The 16,514-nt window shown below is 43.5% G+C and overlaps 1 protein-coding gene across 3 annotated transcripts in view; it reads right to left on the bottom strand.

Annotated features, from left to right (window-relative positions):
- The window catches only part of CAPN6 (calpain 6), a 59,108-nt gene that overhangs the window by 38,251 nt on the left and 4,343 nt on the right, over positions 1-16,514 (bottom strand). For all 3 annotated transcript variants that reach the window (XM_068152007.1, XM_068152008.1, XM_068152009.1), the window contains exon 2: positions 13,566-13,736. In XM_068152007.1, the coding sequence (XP_068008108.1) occupies positions 13,566-13,730 (165 nt within the window). In that variant the 5' untranslated portion in view covers positions 13,731-13,736. The remainder of the gene's footprint in view (positions 1-13,565; positions 13,737-16,514) is intronic.

The following is a 16,514-nucleotide window of genomic DNA, read 5'->3' as shown; positions in this document are numbered from 1 at the left end:
TGTTATGAGAACTTTTTGCCTCCCATCATCTGAGAAGACAGAAACCTCCCAAAGTCTTCAGTTGTGATAAATGATCTGCTTGTCTCCAAAGAAGAGAAATTTAAGACTTACTGATAAGGCAAACATGAACTTGACTAGACATCAAATTCCAGCTAGTGTTAGAACACAGTGCTCCACCTCGGGTGCTGCAGAACCCCTCCAGCTCCAGCACTGCTCATCTCCTGTCAAGTTTCATTTCTGCCAGCTGGCACTCTACACCCCACCAGGGACACTGAAATCATTCTGGATCATTTGTGTCTCCACAGACCACTTCGAAGAGAACATCATTAGTCACCTCCTAACCCCACCTTCATGCTATCAATCACATTATTTTGTTCAATCAGGATCTAACAGTCAAAATAGAATTTGTGGAAAACCTAAGGAAACATCAACATATCTTCACTCTCAGAAGACAAGGAGAAAGGCCTGTTTCTAACATGTTGAGGACAGCAAATGTTGCTTTTTCTTGCCATACAGTTAATTTAAGGTGCAGTCATATTCACTAGAGAGGATTTTGGGTTTTCTGGGACCTCTGGAAGTCAGCTTGTCCAGCCTCCCTACTTGGGCAGGGTCCCCTAGAGCAGGCTGTGCAGAACAATGCCCAGATGGCTTTCGAGTATCTGCTAGGACAGAGATTCCCTTTCCTGATCCACATGAGTAGGCCAAGATGGCCTCTGACACCTGACCAAGGTTTCCAGCACATAAAACTCCAATGATAAAATTTGCTGTTAACAAAGACTGTATTTTCCTGAGAGAGAGCATTTTATTTCCTGCAAACCTGAACAGATGCAAATTCAAAATGTTTTAGAGTTTATGATTGTTTAGAAATAAAGTTAAGTTAGAAACAATTTCAGCTTTGAAAGATTTTTAAAAGCTTCTTTTCAGTCAGATAAACATGCATCTTTAACTTTTCCATAGAATTAAACTTGAAGGGAAATCAGCAGGAAGCAGCAAATTCAAACAAATTATTCCACAAATTTAAGATAATCTTTACAAAACCTTGAATTCCAGGACTTTACTCATCCCAAATATGCTTTTAGATACAGAAATAAGAGAAGCATAAAGCTCTTCACAGACAAAGCACTTCTTGGGTGTAGATGCTTTGTGCTCTTGTGGAAGAATGTTGAGAGAACAGTGCCTTAATTTCTTTTGTAACTGGCATGTTTGGGCTATAATTTTTCCAGACATTTAATTCTTTAGGATGACTAAATCAATGCACTAACAATTACTGTAAGATGACTTACACTCACTGAGAATGTGATCCTTGGCTTTTTGTTCTATAGGCTCAAAATAATTCTTACTGTGTCATTTCCACCATCATCACATCGCCTCAGCACAAACAGAAGCTGACTCTGAGAAACCCATTTCCATCTAATGACAACTGAACCCAGTAAATAAAACCTGACACTTTAAAGAAACATTCAGACCCTTGGAACTGTGCTGTTTATGTTCTAGAAGTGACACTAAGGTCATTTAGTTTTTTTTCTTTAGCGGAAAACAACCACAAGCAACATAAGAAAGCCTCCATCCAATCTGAAGGAGGGAAATGTAAACTGGAAAAACTGCCAAGAGAGAAGATAACAAAATACTGGCATCTGGAGAGCTGTCTGCTTGGCAAGTGTGCATGTCATTTACAAATGTTTGCTCATAATTATATCCCTGGAAGACTTGAGAGAATAACACTGCCGAGGAAGATGCCACTTCAAAAATGCTGTCTCTCCGCCGTATTTAAAGCAACCCAAGACTCACTGAAGGGCGGCTGTATCTAAGGATGTCACCACCAAAAAGGGGAACCCACACCTCCCACTGTCCTAGTACCTGTGAGACATGGGGGATGAAGGATGTAGCTGTGTAGTAAGACGTCCATTGAACTCCCAATTCTTTGGCAAGCTTTCTGGAGGAATGAAGGCAGGATGCTGGCAAGGTGCCACCATGGTTTTTGCTTCCTGTCATGACATAGCCAACAGAATGGCACAACTAAGAACAAAGAATTGTCTGAAGTGACACCAGGATTGAGTCATCAAATTCATGTCATATAGAGTCCACACAGACTGTAACAGAGAGGTTAGACATAGGGTATTTGCTGATGGCAGAAGGCTTTATAGTTCCTTGCTCATGTCTTCTTCTGGGAAGCTCCATCTTTGCAAGATTTTCCAGACAAAATAAAAATAAGCATGAGCAACAGCTCCGTTCTGGGCATGTTTTGGCAATTTCAGAAGAAACATGTCACAACTTCCCCAGAAGAAAACATTAAGGACAAAATATTCTGGGAAGAATAGTTTATTTAGTCAGAAACCACGATGGAAACATCCCAAACAAGGTCTTTATGATGCCTCCCATACATACTCAGCCTGCTGGGAAAAGGCAAGGTGATAAACCAGACCTCAGAGAACACTCCAAGGATTTCACCTCTCCAGAACACGTTTTAATATTGAGGTGCATCACCTTATAGCATTGATGGAAATGAGTGTTCAAGAGGAAATTGGACGTGGCACTTGGTGCCACGGTCTAGTCATGGGTCTGTGGTGACAGGTTGGACTCTATGATCCTCGAGGTCTCTTCCAACCTTGGCAATACTGTGTGTGTGTGATAGAATCATAGAATTGAATACTGTGTGTGTGAGAGCAAGTTAAACTAAGTTCATAAAATCTTATTATTTAGAAGAAGGTGCTTTCTAAAACAATATCCTTAGGAAAATAGACCAGTATCTGTTTAAATTCCAAGAGCACTTCTTAAACACATCTCAACAAAAGTGAGCCCCTCCCCTCCCAAGTTCTAGAGCACTAAGTTCTCCCATGTTTTCACTCTTCAAATTGATTAATACCCAGAAGCACAAGCAAGGCCTCACCAGGGCTAAGGATACTGCCAGAGCTGGGCATCACCAGGCTGCTACAGAAAGGTGAGGAGAAGCACAAAAACCTAGAACAAAACATTAGGAAACATTTCCTCACTGAAAATGTTATCAGGCCCTGGAACGGACTGCCCAGGGAAGTGGTTGAACCATCATTTCTTGGAGGTATTTAGAAGATGTAAACATGCTGCTGAGGTACATCGTTTAGCAATGAACTTGGTAGTGTTAGATTAGTGGTTGGACTTGATCTCAAAGGTCTTGCCCCACCTAAATAATTCTATGATTCTGATCCTACTTCTTACGAAGCTTCTCAAACACAGAAACAGGGCCCATCCAAATGAAATTCCATGAAGTCTTCAGGCTCTTTATTTAGAGCATGGCTGGGCCACAGCACACTTGACTTCCTGGTACACCGCAGCCTTGATTTGAACTGCAGCTTCTGGTGTAGGAAAATGGGACATGGACAAGGGTCACACAGCTGCACATACTCCTCCTAGACTTGAATCCTGGCCACTTCCAATGATAACTGCTGGGTGGATTAAGGGAGTTAAGAGATCCCTCCTTGTTTGTTTGTGTGAGAGGAGTCCTCAGGGCACCATACAGAGCTCCGCTCACCTCCTCACTACCAGAACAAAACAATTGGGAAAGCAAGCATTTAACAACACATCTGCATCAGTTCTTTGCTTCTGATGATTGCTCTGTCCAATAACTTTTCTATACTTCTTGGACCCATCCTCTAGACAAGCAGATGGCTGTACTGTCCATCTGGAATATGAATATTTTCCCATCACTACTCTTAGCTCATACAAACACTGACTCACCCCAATGAGAAAAAAAGATTTTTAAATCCCCATAACACCACTCAAATAATATAGCACAGCTTCTGGCTCTGTCTGCCTTCAAAATACCACAGATTTGCACTGCTTCATCTTTTGTCCCACTGCACCATTCTGCTTCCCAAGCTGCTGTCAGATGTCCACATCTGTACATCAATGCTTGCCTGCTCTTGGTGAGGACCCATGAGTGTGAAGCATTTGCAGCTATTAACAGTCGCTGGGACCAGACACAAAAATTCTTAATGTGTAGTGACTTTGGCACCCACAGACATATTTACATCACAGATGGAAATGCTATTTCAATTCAATCAAGATTTCAGGTTGCTGGAGGTTTACATTTTTCACCAATACATTATTGTGAAATTATATTGCTTCAGCTTTAAGATTCTCTCTCTGCAAAATGTGACCAAATACAAAATATTTGCTGTTAACAAAATTCCTGCAGAGTTCAGTGCACAGCAGACTTCCAGAGACAAGCCTATTAATAATTAATTTGACATTTTGGTGTTACTTTAGAAGAACAACAGGCCAAATCTGCAAAGTCAACTCGCATTTTCCAATCCAAACCTCTGACAATAATCTCTAATTAGAGTGCCTGCTGGAAGAGGAGACAGGACTTGCAGCAGAGCATGTCACAGCCACTGTGAAAGGATCAGTGTCATGCTGAACACAAACTAGCACAGCAGCCATGGCCTGCACACTTTGACCCAGGACAGTTTCCCATCCGGGGTACTCCCCTTGCACTGTGATCAACATAATGAGACCTCAAGTATGTGAGAAGGGATATCCTGTGGCAGCTGTCTCTTTTGTTCTGGCAATAAAGGCCCTTCCCTTCACTCTACAGAACTTGAATTGATGAGAAACAGGCTAACAAGAACAGATGAATAATAATCTTAAACAGGAGACTAAATTGTGTGCTCCTCAGCATCTCCTTTGGAGTCTCTCTCTTTCCCCAGGCTGCTTTCAGATATTCTAAGCTGTCAACCATGTTTTACACGGCTGATGTAACAAAAATAGTCATATTTGTTTCCCCTTTTTCTAAACAGCTCCTCCCAGTAGTGAGACACACAAGCACATCCCACAACAACCCCACCTTTGCCATTTATCAGCCAAGTGAGGACTGTATGAACCAACTGCCTGTAGCTCACTACCTTCCTCGGCCAGGGTGCTGCTCAAGGGTATCACACTGGTTCTGGTGTCTCCTCCTGCTCTTTTCTCATTTTGGCTACCAGCTCCACCCGCCCAAGTTCCGAGGCAGCAGGACACAGCTTATCGCAGACACAGAAGGAACAGCATCTTGATGCAGGTCACAGATATTCTTCTGCTGAAAAGGATGACCCTTATTTGATCTTCTACCTCCTTCCCCATCCTTTCCTTCTTCCTCAAACTCAAAGCAAATCACCATAATCAGAGCTAGAAACACACACAATGCACACTCTGGTACCCTCACCACATCAGACCTATTTATTGTGCAAGGCAATTATGCTGATCGAGTCCTAAAAATAGATCCTGAAGCACAGGGTAAAAGAAAACGGCTGGAAGAGCCCAGCATGACGCTCCTCAGTGCCCTGATCATCACCACAAATAGCAGCAGTTTGGGTGATTTGCCCAGACAGTTTGCTTCCTTTATTTCTACAAATAACATAAGCAAAAAAAAGGTCACGTGAGGAGGAATACAGAAGAACAGCAATAACGAGCAGACAGGGAGAGGAAGATCATGGGAAGGTGCGTTTCCTTGCAAAGGGAAATGTCATTTTCTGTCCAGAACAGGTTCAGAGAGAAAGAGAACACCTTAAAAACTCAGAGTAAAATATTAACAGCAGAAAGAAACAAACAAAATGAAGCCCATGATATTTTCAGGGAATTACTTGACTGGACACCACCAGAATATGCCCTTCCAAGTACCTTGGATCAGCAGGGGATGTCCCTTCAGAGCTGGAACATATTCCTTGCTTCCAAGAAAAGAATTCAAGAAACATCTCATTTTTATTAGTGTTTGTTGGTTTTGGTTTTTTGTTGGTTTTTTTTTTGGGGGGGGAAGTTGCAACATAAAAAAAAAAAAAAAAGAAAGAGATTGCTTCAACTGATTATTGCCCCCAGATAAAACCCATTCCTCCTCTGTTTTCTTTCAAAAGGAGTTTGCTCCTGAAACAGACCAATTACTTGGGGCAGGCAGGACTATTAATTTTACAACGGTTAAGGGATCATACCAGGGTAGCAATAGGAATGACAATGCTTTTCTGTGACAATCCTCCACATGAGAGTTTATGCTCACTTAAGGAGACTATACACAGAAGCACATCAATGTCCTCTTCACAGCATTTCCCTGAGTCTGTCCTGTCTTCACAAATATCCTTCTCATAGGCATAAACTGAAATTCTCTCCAAGGAGAAATCAGCAGATGAAATTATTAATACCTAAATCAGATGCTAAAGGCTGGACTCACCTTCATCCTTAATTTTTCTGTAACATTTAGATTTCAACATCATGTTCAAACACAGGCAGATGGTTTGGTATTCATGTCCTTCCCCCCTCCCCCAAGGAGCAGAAAACACACTCAAGACAGTAATTTCTGATGCCATTTCTCTCATGTGTTTGGCACCCCACATTTACCTGGTTGTTCACAGCACTTAAGTTCCACAAAGAGAGTGCTTTACTGCCTATACTGATCATGAACAGCCAGTTGGCTTGAAAACCATTTCTGAAGTGTAACTAGAGACCAGTTCAGGACCTTACAACTGACAGTGAATAAAACCAGTTGTATGAACCATTTTAAGCAATGATTGTTTAAGTGTTCTTGTATTTGATTAAGTGTTGCTGGGCTTTAAAAGCATGAGAAACATTAGTCTCAGCAGACTGAAGACATGCCTGGGTGCTGCTAAGTGCTTTATGGTTTGATTTTCAGTGGATTCAGTGGTACCTCCCTCACATCAAATCATAGTTGACCATCCCTGTCTCAGCACTCCAGGGCAAAATGAAGTGAGAACCATTCCACTTGAGCATTACAACATTACATTTCCCATTGCTGGTGAAAAGAATCCGAATCAATGGATTTCACCAAATAAGGCAAGAAGAAAGTAGGTTCTGAATCCAGCTGGCCTAGAATTACAGCTGTAGAGTAAGGATTTGACCTAGATCTGAGAGGCCTCGTCCTCCACTTTTGGATGCCTCCTTCTAGTAGTCCAGTGCCACAGTGCCCTTGTAAACCCTCCTGTTCCAGTGTGGGTAGATGACCAGGATACAGGAACAGAGGTAGCCGAAGTGTGCAGAAGACTGCTAACTCTGCTAAATCTACCCTCACTAAACTAATCAAGCACCTCAAGCAGATTTTCTAGTCTGTCCAACAAAAGCACAAGGTTCAGAAGCCAAGTGTCAGTACTCATTTTGCCCTTAATGAGAACACAATATGATGGAGTCCTGTCTACACCAGGATCTCAGATGGGTGACAGCTCATTGTTTATACCACTAATGTTCACCCATCGCCCCACCCCATCTTCCCTAGCTCAAAATTAACAACCTGAAGACAATTTGACTTAATTGCAACTGCATCATCTTCCACAGGATCCAACTGACATCTGAATGTGCAGTTGCTAGGGCAACGGGTGTGAAGAGCATTCTTTTGTGTTGCCACATGCATCTTCAGGAGCTGTGACAACATCTGAGCTCCCACAGCTGTAACAGATTTAACATCTCCCTCCCCAGAAGCAGCCTGTCCTTGCCTCAAGGGTGGGAGCTACACAGCCAGCCCTTGGTAAGCAGCTACTTCTCGCAGATTGGCACCTGCCTCAGAATGACAGATGGCTGCAGCCAAGCTCAGCATAATCAAGCGCCAAAGATGCTGTAACACTTTATCAAATCAAACATTCAGCAGTGCTAGGCTCCATTTACAGAAGGTTATGGGGTACACAGTTCATCATGTACAGAGCTAATGAGGAAAGAGATGATTTACCATTATTTAACAATAATTTTCTGCTGGTGGTTTCCCGACTACCTGTTGTCCCCTCACCCACCCACTCAGTACTAACAGAAAGTTGCAACATATCTAGAGATCTACATGGTCTTCTCTCTGCCTCTACCATTTTAACCTATAAAACATGATTAATGTGTACAGAAACCTTCCCATCAACCTCTCAGATTATCTTCCAGGGCAGACTGCTTCCCAGAGTTTAGCTCTTCATTTTACAGAAATTGGAAAGAAATTAAGGGTTTAAACGTAGGTCAGAGCCCACTTTGCCTATGACCTTTTGTACCTGATGTGATCCTTCAAGGCTTATGCTCTTCTGTAAGATTAAGGTGCACTCCACCTGCCCCTTTACATATGCACATATGTATGTTTAGCAAAGAAACAACTGCATTAATATTCTCCATAGCCAAGCAAGCTGGAGCTCCAGATCACAAGCTAAATCTTATTTTAATGGCAAGTAAAGCTATTTGTAACAAGGGCAAACAGCCTTCCTGCTACTGCACTGCTGCAATTACATCTAATTACAGCTTACAAATGTCCTGTTGAAATGATAAATAGTGTAATCTAGGAAGTTCTGTAATCCTGGGGAAGACTCACACAGCACCAGTAATGGATCTATATCTGAAAGTTCACTCCCTGAAGGTCACAGCTGGCAACTCAGACTCACTTGGTCTGCCTGTGGAGGACAGCATCCAAGGTGTTACCACCTAGGATGTGACAGATACAAAAGGAAGAGCCAGTTAAGGTTTATTTCACATTAGTGCAAAGTGTTTCAGAGTCCTTTTCTCCTATGAACATGTTGGAGAGAAACATAACAAAACCAAGCTGCAAGACACTGGTGTGTGACTTACACATCCTGCAACCTGAAACCACCTCTGTATTCCCATCACTACCTACATATGTTTGAGGCACATAAAAAGGTTTATGAGGTCCCTCAAAGTGAGCAGAGGCTCACTGTCATGCTTTGAAACATATTTCCTCACCTTTCAGATTCAGGCACTTGCCACACATGCCAGTGTTTCAAGTACAAACACAAACATCCCAGCACACAGGGCTTTGCACCTTGTGCTCAGCTGTACTCAGCAAGAGTCAGCAACCACCACCAAGAGAGACCTGAACAATTCCATGTGTAGACAGAGAAAACCAAACCCCCAAACATTGGTTATTTCAGGGTGTCAGCAGCTTTTGCAGAGTAAGTCATACTTTTCACAGAAGAACAATAATTGGATCCTGCAAAGCTTGAGGGGCAAGGAGAGAGAAGAGGGGTGTGTGGCAAGGGACCTCTATTCTGACTAAGCAAGAGCAATAGTGTTGCCTCATATTTTTAACTGGAAAGAGGAGGCTGAAAGGAGATTAAGCACACTCAGCTCTGGAAAAAAATAATAATAAAAAAATCATTAAATCAAGAGCTATACTCCAGAAGGGAGCTGGGGACATGGGGAGGGAATCTAGCAAACAGAGGCTGTTGCAATCAAACCAGTTTGTCACACAGAAGGCAGCAATGTAACTACAGTGTACTGCTAAGAGTTCACATCACTTTGTCATGACTGTTTATGGTATTCTCCTTTAATCTCCACTCTCCTTCTGCTCTGGATTGTCCCCAGGCCTCATTCTGGTAGATGTCCCAGGGTGCCTGAGCTGTCACTCCACTCCCTGCCCTGAAACTGTTCTTGCTGTTGGGCAACTACTCAAATCCAGATGCAGTGCCAGGACACCTCCCTCTCCAGTGCCTCTCCTGCAGGCATTACTGGACTCCAACATGCAGTCTCAAACATAAACAGATGTCTCTGGTCTTGTTCAGAGTCAAAAGAGAAAAAGGGTCAGATTGCAGCCATGCAGTCCCAAAAAGGAATCCAATGATGAAGCCATGTATCGCCTCTGAGAGGCTTGTAACCCAGGCATGCCTGCACCTGACAGCAGACATTTACGGGCACTGGGATCCTGCTGAACATTCTGGAGGACTGCTTACCATGACCACAAGTCCTGACATTGAGAACATACATAGAACAAAGAATATTAATGCCCAATAGGCAAAACTAATGCAGCTTAAGTGCCCAGGCAGTTATGCCTTGAGTCTCCTCTGCCTTCCAAAGGAAAGCAAAATCTTCTAAAATGTGTACAAGAGGTGGGAAAGCTTTCCAGGTTCAATCAGCACTTGCAAATACAAGATGTTTTAGTTCCTGAGACAGCTTATCATTTTCCACCAGTTAGAAGCAAACAAAAGCTAGTGCCTCCAGAAGCTGGAGCTGCCGACTTCTCTGGCACCTCAGTCCCTCATACTGCCCTAAATAAGGTCACCAATCTCCTTGTCCCACACTCGCCCATTTGGAAGTGACATTTGTTCTGTTTATTCCCATCAGTGTATCATCCCAGAACAAAGTTCCTTATTTCTTGAGCTGTTTCACTTGCATGGTGATAACTGCCCCTGAAAGCGCTAGAAAACTAGTGCAAAGAGTGGAGAATCAGGCTGTTGGTATGCAGTGTTTCTAAGAACATGGGTATGCAATTCTCCACTGTCAGTCTGTACTGGACCGCTGGCACTGGTGATTTTATGAATAGCAGCAGCAGTCCCTCCTGTGGCCTGGGACACAGGAGGGGTTTCTTGAGAAGCAGTTCAGCAGTACTGTCAGTGTCTTTCTGTGCTGTCTCACTGAAAAAGAATTAGCTTGGTCTTTCCAGAACATAAGGGTTCAATCACAGTCCTTTCGTAAAAGGAAGGTGCAGACAACAGCAAAAAAACCAGGGCTTATAAAACAAGAGGGTCAAGCAGGGAAACCAGATGATAAAGACTCAATCTGTAGAATCAGACTATGATTTTTCTTTATGAATAACTAAAGAACAAAGCTTATCTCTGAAGCAAGCTTATCCACTCTTTCCCCACACAGATGCCTGCCCTGGCTGGGGAATCACTGCTGTTTGTTCAGTGCTGACAAAGCTGTCTTTGGGATTTAATATGTTTTGCAGAGTCAGTGCTTAGTGATAAAACTGAGACAAACCTGAAGTTTAGTTAAAAATAAGACAGACAAAACATCCTTTCAGCATCATGACTGTTGCTCCTGAGTATTTTCACTAGTGCTGCTTGCTGCTAAAATACAATTCTGATCCTAAAAACTGATGCTGACCAAGACCACCATATAGAGGCAGTATTTGTCCTCAGTGAAGGGTTAACTAGGACAGGTGGCCAAGGACATCCCAAGGCCAGCAGAGATAGCAGGGGGTAGAGAGGCTTCTCCTGCCTCTTGGCAGGACGTAGCTGCCCCTAGCCCCACTTCAGCCTGGCAGAGGGAAGAAACTGCAGGGAAATGACAGGAAAAGAGCAGGGTGGGCTTTGATGCTAATATCAGTGGGCAGGAAACGTGTCCACCAGTGGGGAAGATTCTTTCTTCTAAGAAACCAGTGGGTCCTCCTCACAGAAAATGTCAGGTGGTTTGTGTCTTACCTTGCTCTTTTGCTCTAAATGATAGGTAGTTCTAAAAATGAGACTCATCAGTCCTGCATTAGGTTCTAAAATTGCTTATTCAAAATCTCATTTATAAATCCTTGTTGACAGACTAAGCCCTTCTGTGAGCAGCCCCTGCATGACTTCCCCCACCAGAGGCAGTGAGATTGTCTCCCTGTGTGAAGCAAACAGAAGGAAGAGGGAAGGATATACTCAATTCTGATATGATACAAGAGGGCAGCAAGTGCAGGTGCTGCAACAGGAAGGTGGGGATATACTGACCCCCCTCCCCCTGAGCGGCAGCCTGGAACAGCACAGAAGCACTAGGAAACACCTCCCTGTGTGGTGTCAGTAACAAAGGGAGGGGAGTAAGCTGTATAAAGACATGTTACAGCAAGGAGGCTTCCTGCACACTGAAGGGCTCTGGAAGATGCTGAGACTTTGAAATGATCATTCTCATCTCAGACATTATTTTGCAGAGGAACTGAGATATTAACAGAACCAAATGTCTTGAATCAGCAGCAAAGGATTACTACAAGCAGCATTGGCATCAACACCTGAATTCACCCTCTGAACTTCTGGTTCACAGAGACCAGGCACTTGTGTGGTATGAGTCATCTCAGCCTGAAGCAAACATCTCAGGTATATCAGCTAAATCACACCCCAAATACATTAATTCCTCTCCTTTGCCTGTAATGGGAGCTGGTAGTGACTGCCCCATATCCATCAGACATGAATATCTGACATTGGGCAAGGCAAGTCCTGTCTGAAATGACCATAAACTGCCTTGGGCTGATCAACCAAAGGGCTGGCAGAACAGGTCCTCCCCTCCCCTGGGCTACAGCAGGCCAAGAGGGCAGGGGACAAGACACTGCCAGGGAAATCACAGCCAGTAGCCTGACATGAGGGTCATCTGTCAATAATTCTGTCAGAAAATGTCACTCTGACAAAGGTGATTTTGGAAATGCTGGACTTCATTTCATAGACAGACTTTTTTTTCCCCCAGAAGTGAAAAACAATTTGTCATTTTCATACTGTTTTTACTTTCCATAACCCATCACTGTTGCAGACCCAGGTGGGGTCAGACCTTTTGAATACATTTACTACCCAGTACTGAAGTAGAGTATTAGCAGCTCCCCTCTACAATCAAAGCCCTCTAGCCTGGACTGCCAGCTGCACACTGTGCCACACTGCACCCAGAGAAACCAAGACCCAGTACTTCCCATAGCAGTGCACAGTGCCCTTATTTGTTGGATGATCTTTCTGTAACATTTCTCCTTGGGAAGTCACACTGTCCTAGGGAGACTGCCCAGTAATGACACAGTGCCTTTTGTGTTCACCAGTTCCTTAATACCGGGGTGCCACAGAAGTAACACTACCCTGTCTTTGTTCTCTTTCCCAAAGAGACTTTATAAGCACAAAACAAGTAATTAATGTCAGATTGTTAATGATCTATCACTGTGAGTCTGACTGGAATGAGCAAACAGAACACATTTGGCAGTGCAGGTGCAGATCCAAGGACAAAAACAAAATAGAACCCCTTTACCCCTCCTCCCCTTTTCTCTCTCACTTACACCCCTTTTCCTAATAGCTCAGAATAAACCCCATTTGGCCATAAAAATACTCTTCCTAAGCATTTGCTGTGTCTGACCACCACAAAGCATTTAGGGTAAGTGCAAACAGCATGAGCATATTTGTAGCATTGAAACTAAAATGCCAGCTTTCACCTCTCCTCAGAAAAGTTTTAGATTCACTGATCCCAAATGTACTTGTTTGCACACCATCAAAAGCAACTGCAGCAGCACCCCCAGCTCTGTGTGCACTGTACAGGTGCCAGCATCTGGAGGTGTTATTCACTGCCTGTGTAGATGGTGAAGGATGGTGAACTATGGTGAACTGGGTAGCACCAGACAGAAAGACAGGTTTTATTTGCTGAATAAATAACACCTTTTTTTTTAATTACAATTGCTGTGTGTACACACCAGGCCATCAGAAGCGACCAGAAACTGAAGAGAAACTTCACTTGTCTTAAAACCACTTCTGTCAACACAGCAGCTTTGACAGGCACACATCCACAGACTGATGCAGGAAATTAACTGTTCTGTTACTGAGATTCTTAATTACTGGAGTTCTGAATTAAATAGAAGGCTGATTTAAACATCACTACAGATGAAGTCACCTCACACTGCTGCTTGTTATCAGCCATGAACACATGATTATTCTGCACAAAATGCTCCATTTTGGTCTTTTTACAGTAAGGCATGGGTTTAATTTTGGACAGCAGCGTGACACAGAGGCTGCTGTCTGAATCACACAGTGACAGCAATCAAAGGGAAAAAGGGAGAGAGAATATAGTCAACTGTGCTTTAGCACAGGGAAGGTAGTAGAAGTAGAACAATACAAACACAGCCTCTACCCAAGGAAAACATCAGTTACCTTTGGGCGCTTCCATTCAACTTTCCTTGGTGGTGCTGATTGATAGAAAATGGACTCATCTGAGGCTGGGAACTCAGGATCTTCAAAGAGCTGTTTATGCTTGATACATTGCTCTTTCAGCTCGTGGTACTTCTGATCTCTGAAGAGTTGCACTGATGAAGACATCTCTATCTAGATAAGAAGAATATTGGCATTTGTGTAAGTTATGAAGGCCCTTTAAAGTCCATAGACAATGCCACCCACTGGTCTTTAACAACAGAGCATTATAACCTGTTCTAAACAAGATTAATTACTTATTTCTGGTAAAAAAACACAGGATAAATTAGCAGGCTAGAAAAACCATAAACCCCAAGAAGATCTTGTATATTAGAATGGCATTTTTGGCTGAAGAGAACTCTTACCAGGAGAAACATTAGTGTCCGGATCGGGCACACACCCAGTATTTTGCTTTGTCTAACTGACAGGAAAGGTAACAGAGGAGGTTTGTATCTCAGCCTGTACCCTGTTTGAAGGGCTCGATCAGCCTTCTGTTCTACTTAACACCTAAAGAAAATGGAAACCAGATCTCCACAGTTTTGCATCTTAATTTAATTGACAATACTTTGGCTGGTGTTACTGTCTTTGAACTTTCCCTTACACTTCAGGGAACTGAATTCCCAGAGCAGCAAATATTTGCAACAATTGATGAGAATTAAAACCAAACCAAAACAACAACAAAACCCCACCTCACAACAACAACAAAAAAAAACCCCAAACCCAAGCAACTTGATCTCAGGCCTCAGTTCCCAGAACTGTGACTAACTTGGCAAGTCTGTGGTCACAGACTTTATAAAAAAATCTATAAATCAGAAGTCAACTACAGAAATCACTCAGGATAGTCTGAAGTCTGAGGGACCTGAGGAATCCTACCTCTCTTTTAGGAGAGGCTGTGAAGAGAGGATCTGAACTTACTGTTTGGAAATCCTTGTGCATCAATTCTTCAACAAATGCAGGTTGTCCTGATGGAAGATCATGAAATTTAAACAACATGCATGCAAAGGAAGATGGCACCACATTGTCCTAGGAGCCTCCTTCTTGTGTCCTGCAGTGATTTCAGCACACAAGCCACTGGCAGAACCAGCTGGATAAAATTCCACAAGTTTGGAGAAAACTAAACCAAGCTGGGCACAAACCATTCATGGCATGCAAGTGAGCACAATGGGAGAAATGCTGAAGAGTAACAAAGAACATGTGGAAATGTCAAATTTATTTTGGTCTTTTTTACTGTCAGTGGAACCTACTGTACATGTAACAGCCTAGTGCTGGTTTTAACACCCTTGCTCTCTCTCCCTCCCCTCACTCCTCTTCCCCCCACTTTAAGATAAATTAGATGGTCCTTCAAGGATGAGAAATGCTGCTCTAATGCCTTCTCTCATGGGAGTGAGAAGAGTATTCAGGAGTGCTCTCCTGCCTTGTTGTCATTCTGTACCCATTACTGAGTGTGGTTAGGACACCTTGGAATCACCAGTAAGTGGAAGTGCCACCTGATTCCTACCAGCAGAATGTCACACAACAAAGCATACAACTGGCTCACTGATACTATGTCAGTTTTGGCAGTTTCCTTTTTCTAAAGGGCTAATTTCTTGTTAATTGTCTCCTTTGAAAGAAGAAAGTCACAAAGCATCTCACTTGTCAGATAGCCTCCCAAGGCTTCCTCCCATAAAGCAGTTCTTCAAATGCAAGTGCAGAACAACTTGTCAATTATACAGCTCAGGGACAAAAAGGCTGGCTAATTTGGGTAGGATGTAGATGATATCACAATAACTGGCATTCTTGCTTATTTAAAAATTCCCCATAAGCTAACTGACATTCTAACCTGAGCCTGTTCACAAGTCATGCTTGTTTTCAAAAGAGCCTCTGGGTGATAAGGTTTTCAGCTGTTACTGCCTAATTCATCGAGATAGGGCTTTAATGACTTCATCCCCCCACCCTTTCTCCCCTTCTATCTGCCAGACTGGCTTGAGTCCTTCCAGGATTAACAACCCATTACACAACAGCCAGTCTTGTAGCAATGCACAGAGTGTGGTCAGATCACAGCACGTGAAATCAAGCTGCTGCCTGCCTGATCCTGGGCTCCATGGGGCAGTGCTCACCAAGGGGAACACTAAAGAGGTGTAGGACTCTTCTGCTAAGCTGTTGATCTGCCCATGTCCAGCTCTCTCTATCACCCTAAGAAAACAACCAAGTCCCTGTCTTAGAGCCTCAGACTCCCAGGGCTGCCCCAGCCTGGCTGCTAGCTGCTTCCCATCTGCTCAGGGCACACTGAGCTCTGGAGTCCCATCACCATCTGGTGACCCAGTAGGAGCCCACTTTCACAGGAACCCAAACCACCCTTTAGAAACACAACAGAAGCCTCTTCTGCATGTTGCAAACTCTACAACAAGGAATGCAAATGCAGCTTCTATACAGCAGCCTAGTGTTTTGAGCACTGAAGATGGAGGACCACAGCTGAGCCCCTCCTCTTCTGGGGTGTTCACCTACCCAGACATGACCTAACCCAGCTAAGACTGCAGGCACCAGGCTCCCACTCCAAGGTTTATTTTCAAATAGCTCCTAGTTTTGACCCTCCGTTGAACAATGAAACCTTTGAACTAAGAACCTCACTCCCTCCTTCTTTCGTGAGCTTACAACACACTAGCAGAGCTTCCCCTACTCTGCACTCTGGTTTGGCTGACACTTGTGAAGTCCAGCTGGGCTGAGCAAACACCAAGCAGTGCTTGGCAGCTGCTCTTTCCTGGGCTCCCTGCACTGTCATGTGATACAGAGTGAGCTGTGCACAGCCTAACAGGGGCTAAGAAGCACAGTCCTAAAAATACCATGCCATAGTTCAGAGACCCACTACTGCTGTGTGGAGAGAAAGGGAGCACTCCAGAAGAGCAACAGAAGAGAGAGAAAGGAGATGGGGGTGGA

This window comes from Melanerpes formicivorus, unplaced genomic scaffold (genome assembly GCF_026170545.1).
Source record: "Melanerpes formicivorus ecotype bairdi unplaced genomic scaffold, bMelFor1.0.p_v2 SCAF_22, whole genome shotgun sequence".
NCBI lineage: Eukaryota > Metazoa > Chordata > Aves > Piciformes > Picidae > Melanerpes > Melanerpes formicivorus.
The sequence above is the reverse complement of the archived record's forward strand: the minus strand, read 5'-3'. Positions and strand labels throughout refer to the sequence as shown.